Here is a 9,414-nt window from a genome sequence, read left to right on the forward strand (position 1 = left end):
TGAAGGTGAGCATAAGATATAGGCATCTTATATGATGTGAAGAGGATGCAAAAGTGAAGGGGCTCTAATAATCTCCATTATGGTCGGGCTGACGTCCCTTCAATTTAGTAAAGGCATTTGATTTGTATAACCAATATGCATAAAAAAGTATTAGAAATGAATTGTGCTATGTCTACAAATTGAATTCCTATTATGGTATACCAAGGACGTCTTCATAGTCCCAGTCTCTAGATATAACGAAAATATGTATATATTGAGATGCTCTATTGACTTATGGAGATCATACGCATGCTTAAAAGGAAAGAACAACTTGACAAAGAGGGAGCAAAAATGTTTCGCTTATGTTATAAATTTTCTAGACTATTTTACATTTAACTGCATTTGGGTAGATCATGTGGTGGAGATGGAAGTATCGCTTCCTTGTTCTGTCCATTTAAAACAATAAATGCCATGGACATTCCCCATGATTGGTGGATATCAAGATGACAATGAAGAAACCATACACCTACAAAAAACAATTCAAAGAAAAATGATGTTCAGGAGCCGATATGCATATTAAACTCCCTCGCAATCACAAGAGTATGTTGACTTTGGATATCAAATGAACTATTTGATTTCTCAAAATATTACCCACATGCGCAAGATAAATCAATTCTATACCTGGGTTTAACGTCCTAAAACGAATTGCTGCCCAACCGCCTGAAGGCACAACCACTGTGTTTCGTGAGATGGGATTTCGAAGATTGAAGTCGATGGGATCCTTGAAAGGGTTGAAATTTCCCAAGCCCATTCCCACCACCCAAAAATTTTGCCCATGCAAATGCAAGGGATGTCCTTCTTGAAAAAGTGTCTTTGTGTTTTGGAACACCACTTGTACTGTACAATTGAATGGAAGGACTCGTACTCTTGTACCAAATGATGTTTGTATGTTCCTTGGCATTTCTCCAGTGAAGTTATACTTCATCGGTGGGAAGTCAGGAAAGTCGGTTTCATATACTCCCTTCACGTTGTAATAGTATGCCTTCAACGTAACACTTTTGTTAGCTATTCTCAGTTTAAGAGGTTCATGCAATATATCATATATTCTACTACCAGGGCCTTGGAGAAGATTGGTTTAGGGTTTAGGGTGTTTAGGGTTTAGCTAATGTGCTGACATATCTATATATATTGGCTCATATATAAGTCTAAGGCTATGTGTAAATAGCAAATCAAATGCTCATTAGATTCATTTTATTATTATTATTATTATTATTATTAGCGATGAATCATCATCATCTTCCACATTCTGGCGGGATGGTTAGTAAAAGCTTGACAACTCTTTTGTGGAAAGAAAGTAGTAAGAGAGTGTAAGGTGGAGAGGAGAGGATACGTACCTGGAGGAGGGAGATGAAGGAAGGGGGGGGTGTGAAGGAGTTGTTGTTAAGGAAGGTGGCCATTTTGGCACCGAGGGGTCCGAAGCAAGTGGTGTTGGAGGGGCAGGGGAGGATGCCATAGCCCAACGTGTACAGGAAGCTCTCCTCCACATCCTCTGGGACATCCATGTAATATGAGGTGCGCCACAGGATATATCGGCTGCGTACGAGCCCCTCGCGATAGAAGCGGTACACAAAGTCGCTGTCATTGTGGGCTGGGAACAGTGGCATGGGCAGCAACACATGATGTTGACGTGCCATGCCTTCACTTCCGTTATACCACTGCATCACTGGCCGCCTCTCCCAGCCTTCTCCACCATAATGGGACATATTATTCAACTGCATCAGAACATAAATTGGTGTCAGCCTATCCTCCTCCTCCCTCATCTTGGAAGCCTTCGCTTCTGCCACAGGGATGCTGATGATGTCAGTCATGTTGGTGACGTTAGCCACGGTTGGATTGCTGTGGTTGCTAATAAGTACGGAGTGATCAAGTGCGGCAGCATGGTTGAGGAGGAGGCCATGAGCGCGTGGCCTGCTATGAGGAGGAAGAAGAATGTAGGAGAGGATGGCAGTGGTGGGCGTTGATGGAAAATCCACGTTTTCAGAGAAGGCGGAAGCGGCGATGAGGAAGTGGTGGGCGGAGGCGCAGTTGGAGTTTGCATGGAGGAGGATGCCGAGCGTCTGACCGGGGGCCAACACCACAACCTCTGACTCCAACGGCTCTGTGTACTCCGCATCGGCCTCTACCACGGTGAGGCTGTGATTTGCGATCGCAAAATACATCTGGATGTTCACTGCCGCATTGATCACTCTCAGCAAATACGTCTCCCCATACCTCACCTCATATACCACGCCTGTGTCTGCCAATAGTAAAAATCAATAGTAGTACACACACACACCGTTACTATACATATGTACATATATGCATATGCATGAATCGCTATGATTTGTATCGTCCACAAGTAAAGTTATGATCTCCCTCTCCCTCTCCCTCTCCCTAAATTGCTTAAAATTTAGGAGAATGTTGGAAGTCATTCCAGATATAAGAGTTTCCAAGACCAAATCAATTACCTCTTTCCGAACAATTATAAAAGAGTCCAGGCTGCCCATTAATTGTGAGTGCATCTGAAGGAATATGGTTTCCTCCGCTTGCAAGGGCTTCACGTACCACTTGTTCCACATCTGTATTCCACCACTCCCCTAGTACATATATGTATGTATGCGCGCATAAATACACATGTATACACGTACAATTATCCATCATCATTTACAAGTTAGCCATCATACATTAAAAAATAATGACCCGTACAATAAAAATATGTGTGTATATATGCATATAGAGTGTTAGAAACTGAAAGACTAGAAAAAAGTACTAGGTATAAATTATAATGTCTTCAATATGTAATCAATGATCAAGAATCTATTTTATATAAGAAATTATGTGAAATGAAATTAGATTGTTTTAGAGAACAATGTTCTAGCTTTTCTTGATACCAATACTCACCAAGAATCAAAGGATCCAGTTCTTGGGGATGAATCTCGAATGGATATGGCGGATGTACATTAACTCTAGGGAGAATGATGAAAGCACCATAGAGGGTTGCCCTTTGCCAACTTTTGTGTCCATGCCATAATAATGTGCCTCTTTGATCAACAATGCTAAACCTATATACATATGTTTCATTAGGTTTAATTGGACATTGTGTGATATATGCAACACCATCGGCCCAACAAGATAAGAGTTGGCGCACTCCATGCCTGAAATGCAACCATGATATAATGCTCATATAAGAAACAATCTAAGCTTGCAAATAACCCAAAATACTATAATTTCATCATCTTAATACTAACATCACGTTATTTATGACCTAAACAACTAGATGTTCTCTCTAGATACACATTCATGATACTATGGATATACCGTCTTATACTAGATAACCACAGCATTTTCTTCAATCATTAAGTTAAAAATTAATATCACCAAAACCTACACATTACATGGAAAGTATCACTTAAGCTCAATGTCTCACTAGGTAACAATAGAACATGAGATAATTTCATCGCATGAAATGCACAACACTTAAGAAACAATATATACTACAAATTTAAATGTGAAAGCTTGAAAATGGGAAAAAAGCATTTTGTCTATATGCATAATATGAACTTGTTTCAAATTTGGAAGTTATAAACATGATAAGGTAATATAATGATAAAGCATGAAGGTTAAGGTTATGATTCCACTTTCAACCCATGGGTTTCAATGGTGTATAATAATAATGTGATCCTACAAATATGGCTTTAGAGATTACTACTTTCCACAACTAAAGGCCAACAACAAGATAATGTTTATAAAATGGTTTAACTACTAATCACAAAGCAATGTTATGTTTTGTTTGTCATTGTGGGATGATCCTTTGGCTTTGTAAATCATGTTAAACACTCACAAATTCCTCCAAGAGTTATGGCTCGAAGACAAACCATTGATTTCCACAAGACAATGAAGATTGAAAATAAGATCATCACCCAAGAATTTGTTTAACAATATTATCATTATTTCCCTCAAATAAATGTTCCTAACCTCAATGTGTTTACACCCACCATATAACCTTTAATTCACATGTTATTTCTTGTATATGCACGATACCTGGTAATTAAATCGTCACATTTAGGGTTATGGCAAAATGCCTTTGTATTGATGCATTGAATTAAAAGTCATTAGTTTCTTTAATTTGCAAACCAAAGGTACAACATGACATCGTACTTTGCATGCAATGCTATGTTTTGAACGAATCTAATTATGAAGGCAATGGTAAGACAGCTAAGTACCAATGTATGGTGATGTCGTCATCGACCATGTTAGTGACCGAGACAACAACTTTGTCACCCTCATACACATATTGTGTTGGCCCCGGGAACTGTCCGTTGACTGTCATCATACGCTTTGATGTGCACAAACGAGCGATATTTGCATACTTTATCTAGGGGTAAGAATTAACCCATCATGACAATAACATAGTTTCACCATATTTTCAATGGTTCCCTCATCATTCATCCACCAATATCGAATAAATAAATATATCCATTTCCAATGGATGGATCTTTCTATTACCTTCCAATCGAAGTAACTGACTCCTCCAGTTTCGATCGCATTTGCTGCTGAGCATGAATATGGTACGTCATAAAATGAGGCGTGTAGCAAAAGCACCATTAATGGTAGGAGTTCATGGATGAGCATACACAGTCCACAACGCGTTAACGTGCCCTCCATTTTGTACGATATGTATGATGACTATCCTCTACCCTGATGGATACCGATACTGACGCTATACCTTGAAGAGAGAGAGAGAGAGAGAGAGAGAGAGAGAGGGAGAGGGAGACACACACACACACACAATCTCTCTCTCTCTCTCTCTCTCCACTGTATGTGTGTGTGTCCACTTATATTGATAAGTACAAGATTTCCTTTTCATGCGTTCACGAGTTCGATGGAGCCTGATGGGCTTCATTTTTGTTCCTTATATATCATCAGTTTGTATATAGGAAGGAACAATAATATACAGCGCGCACGCATGGAGCATGGATGCCCCACATTTCTCTAAGGTTCCAGCACCACACCCCCGTTCCCCATATTAATATTGATTTCGCGTTTCAACGTGTTCGATGCAACTATGTCCTTTCAACAACTTTCTATGTGTCACGCTTTCAGACAAGTTGATCAACATTAATGACCTAAGTTAATGTTTTCCTCTAATTATTATTTGTTAGGAGACATAAAGTAGTCAGGACTCAGGAGTGGCTTCATAGTATATATCATGGTCCAATCTTCTTCTAATCATACTCACTAGTACCTACACATAATTTATTAAAGTGATCATGCAGATCGGATGATTAATTATTTGGTCATATTTATGACTAAGGGACCGTGCACCTATAGCCCGTTATCATTTGCATATTATATTATAATTTATATATATATATATATATATATATAATATGCAGATAGATGATGATGATGATGATGATGATAAGCTTGTGGCCAGTCAATATAGCAAACAATATAGTCGTCATGATCAACCAACCACATGAAATTTATTTGCTCTACCATCTTAGTTAACATTAAATAAAATTTGATGAGATCATAACAAGATCATTTCTGACCGTCTTGCTAGTTAGGATATTGGGGACAAATAATCAATTCGAAACAACATGTATATATACATACATACATACATACATACATACATACATACATATATGTGTATGTGCGTGTATGTATGTATATAAGTTGGTATTCAAACATCTTGTTACTTCGTCTTTTTAATGGCGCACTAATTTAGCTTACATCCACTTTACGTGTGCTGATCACGCTATTTCGTTCCGTTTAAAAACATGTGGGATTTATAAAGATAAGTGAACTGGTGGACATTCCCATTAACATATTTTGATATTCCAACGTTTCATTGAAGAACATAGAATGGTAAATTACATACTGTAGTTAGATTGAAATTGGTGATAATGAATATTAAAAGCTACTGGTATACACATATACATATTTGCATTGGTTTTTCTATAAGAACCAATAATAAGTTTGGTGATGAGCTTTCTCTGATTGTTAATGGCTGACGGACTGACTCCTAGAGATCGTACGTACTCACTCGATTACATTGTCAGCTCCTTTGCAATCATTTATTTATATGTATATATATGTAGAGGGAGAGAGAGAGAGAGTCGTGTGCTATATTAATTTGCCGAATTATTAACAGATGAATCCATCCAGCTGCTAAACAAAAATGAGCACGAGTAACTTATAACCTACCACCTAATCATTAAAGTGTATATCTGAAGAAGAGGCGATCCATTTTGCGTAGCTGCAGGAGCTGGAGTGCACTATTTTATTAATCTGCCAAACGCCAACGGAAGAGTGGAGAAGCTCCAAATTCCCTAATATACACTAAAATCCACACCCTAACGTACTTTGGCAAGATATTCAGACAACAGACGTGGACATTATTATGTTTAACCTACATCTTGATCAAGACTTTGACGAAGATGGATCACTGGACAACCAAAAAAAGCAAGACTCCAGATGATGCACTGATCGGAGGGCAAGAAGAAGAAACGGGAGGATGAAGAGTAGGGCATGGGCGAAGCTCGGGGTAGAACAGGTCGAAACAGAAAATAGAGAAGCAAATGCCAGCACATGCCTAGGACCAAAGGGATCATTTGAAGAAATATATTTACAGGAATTCTCTGTTGGCAGAGACAGGAGGCAGTAGAGCAAGGAGGAGGATTGGCTAGAACTGTGAGAACCCTTTTAACGTAGGAAAACAATATTAGCATTATCTACTTTTATAGAAAATAAAGTAACGAACTAAGAGAAGAAGTGCACGGTTCTATTTCAAACTTCTAGGAAGGAAAATATATTTTATTCTGCAATCAAAGAAACTAATCCAACCAAACATTAGATACAAACAAATATTATACATAGATAAACTTAAAGAAATTGGCCTCTCGAAAAGCAAGCAATCTTTAATATATAAAACTCAAAATGCTCAAATTGACGGGAAAAGAAGCACATGGATGGATAAACAATATGTTTAATCATGCATTGTAACATGGTATTAAACCGAATTGAACCGTGAAACCACAACTTAATGGTTTAAACGGTTCGGTTAAGGTTTAAGTTTTTTATAACGATTCTCTTTGGTTTAGGGGGTCAACGGTAAGAAACCACATTTTAAATGGTTTAATGGTTTTTAAAAACAATTAAAAAAGTTTAAATTTGTTTTTTAAATAATCTTTTTATTATTAAGCCTAATTCTCACATTTTAAGAGAATCTCTAAATTTTTGAAAAATTAAAATGAAAATTTTTAATTTTTAAGGTTTAGGGCTTGAATTTTGACCTAAGTTGAAAACCACGAAACCACGGTTTTAACAGTTTAGGGTTTAGGGTTTAATGGTTTGGATTTTTTTAAACATTTTCGATTCAAATGGTTTCATGGTTCGGTTCGATTCGGTTCAAGTTTCAAAATTTTTAAACAGTTCGGTTTTGACACTTTCAAACCAAACCGAATTGTTGCCGATTGTTACATGGTATGTCATATGATTGGACTACAATTGGATCAAACCTTTACATAAAGGTGGAGATGTAAATAACGTAAACAATTATCGAACCATCATGGTTGGCTCATTAATGGCAAAACTATTTGGATGTATAATGGAATCAAAGATAAGTGTCAGGGCTAAAAAAAATGGTAAGAGAGCTTATGGACAAGCTAGCTTTTGAAAACACTATAGCTTCGTTTATCACCTTGTCACCTTTCGAGCATTAATAGAGAAAAGTTGCCTTCGAGGTAAAGGTTTATATTGTCAGTTTCGTAGACTTCAAGAAAGCTTTTGATATGTACCTCGTGAGCATCTTTGGAGGCGAATGGAAGAACTCGAGATGCCAAGTAAATATATGCTTGCAATCTCTCGAATATATGAGAAGGTTATAGGTTCTATGCATATGAGCGATAAACTTTTATATTTTTTCAATAGCACTATTGGTGTTAAGTAAGGATGCATTGATGAATTGGAATAAATGGTTGCTAAGTTTGTAAAGAAAGGTGTTGAAGAAGTTGCAATTATGAATGTTGTCATTATGCTTTTGCTATATGCAGATGATATAATGCTTTATGAAAATACTTTAGGAGATGCACAAAAGCTTATGAAGGCATTGGAAAAAAATTGTGTGCATACTAAATTAAATGTCAATAGCTCTAAAACAAAGATCATTCTTGTGAAGAGCCAAAAAAAGGACAAGCCATGCATTACGTATGTTGAGCGACAAGCTCAATAATGAGTGCGTAATACGGTGTGTAACCCAGTGCGTAGACTGGGTGCGTAAAACAGTACGCACTACATGGCCATAACGGTGCGAACACCACGAGGCCGTTAGAGAGATATTCCCCGAAAGGAATAATTTTGGGAGTAAGTGTAGCGGCTCATTTATGACCGTCAAGTACTGTCAGTACTTGTGTCATCTCGATAGTCAGGGCTTGTATAAATGGTGCTCACTGAGCACGAAGTATGTACAAAGTGTCATTATTTTGAAATAGAACTGAGTTTTCTGCTCTCTTTGTCTCTCCCTCTCCATCTCCATCTCTGTGTTTTTTGAGTTCTCCGAACTATGTACTCTGTGTTTCGTATACGCTTCCGCACACGTATTCTTCTACATGGTATCAGAGTGCAAGGGTTGAAGTCCTCTGCAGCCGACAAGAAAAGCTTGCAACAAAACATAGTTGAAGTTGTTGTTCGTTTTTGTTCGGAAAAGAAAAAGACAACAATATGGACAGAGGTATGGGAAGCTCGCTACCGACCTAGAGGCTCGACAGGAGCAACTATGCATCTAGTCGTAAAAGATGCACCAGTACCTACTTGGCCATGACTACTGGAGTTATGTTGAAGGAGCTAATGATGTAGCACCCGATTCGACACACAGAGATTTTTCGGCTTTGGAACAAGCGGCAAGCAGAGTTCTCTACTGCTTTGCATCCTGTGTGAGCGACTAGCTATTGAGCTATATTCGGGCTGCTAAGACGCCAAAGGACGTGTGGGCGAATCTCAAAAAGATTTTCGCCGCAAGCACAACGACCAAGAAGCTATAGCTCAGGCAGGAGCTCAGCAATGCCCAACAGAAGGATATGTCAGTGGCTGACTACACCACCAAGATCAAAGAAATCTACGACTCACTCGCCTCTGTAAACGGGAACGTTGAGGAGGACGAGATGGTGCAGGTTTGTCTTGGCGGGTTAGCGTCTAAGTTCGGAGCTTTCTGAACGGCGGTCTGTACGAGGGAGAATATGTCTTCGTTCTTCGAGCTTCAGTCAATGTTGCTCGTGGAGGAAAATCATGTGGGTGCGTCGACAAGTACGCACGCCAATGGCAAGATGTTGTACACAAAGGAAGATAGGCCCCGTGGTCATGGTGGACAAGGCAGATCGGCACGCAATGGAG

General features: G+C 38.6%; 1 protein-coding gene across 1 annotated transcript; it reads right to left on the minus strand.

Annotated features, from left to right (window-relative positions):
* Positions 1 to 322: 322 nt before the first annotated feature.
* LOC147852584 (putative laccase-11) lies at positions 323 to 4,631 on the minus strand. Its single transcript, XM_087333264.1, has 7 exons — positions 4,525 to 4,631; positions 4,242 to 4,393; positions 2,920 to 3,173; positions 2,487 to 2,615; positions 1,374 to 2,275; positions 661 to 1,021; positions 323 to 505 (listed from the first exon to the last, which is right to left on the minus strand). Exons 1-7 carry the CDS (start codon positions 4,621 to 4,623, stop codon positions 372 to 374), a joined length of 2,031 nt encoding a protein of 676 aa, XP_087189390.1. The 5' UTR covers positions 4,624 to 4,631; the 3' UTR covers positions 323 to 371.
* Between the last annotated feature and the right edge of the window lie 4,783 nt (positions 4,632 to 9,414).

Source organism: Azolla caroliniana, unplaced genomic scaffold (assembly GCF_043228905.1).
Source record: "Azolla caroliniana isolate FFs.n. ecotype wild unplaced genomic scaffold, voAzoCaro1.0.p SCAF_17, whole genome shotgun sequence".
Classification (NCBI taxonomy): domain Eukaryota; kingdom Viridiplantae; phylum Streptophyta; class Polypodiopsida; order Salviniales; family Salviniaceae; genus Azolla; species Azolla caroliniana.

Coding starts and splice junctions, on each gene's coding strand:
- LOC147852584 (XM_087333264.1), bottom strand. CDS start 4,623: ATGGTGCTTTTGCTACACGCCTCATTTTATGACGTACCATATTCATGC. Junction 4,394..4,524: donor TCAGTTACTTCGATTGGAAG/GTAATAGAAAGA, acceptor TCTTACCCCTAG/ATAAAGTATGCAAATATCGC. Junction 1,022..1,373: donor CCTTCATCTCCCTCCTCCAG/GTACGTATCCTC, acceptor GTTACGTTGAAG/GCATACTATTACAACGTGAA.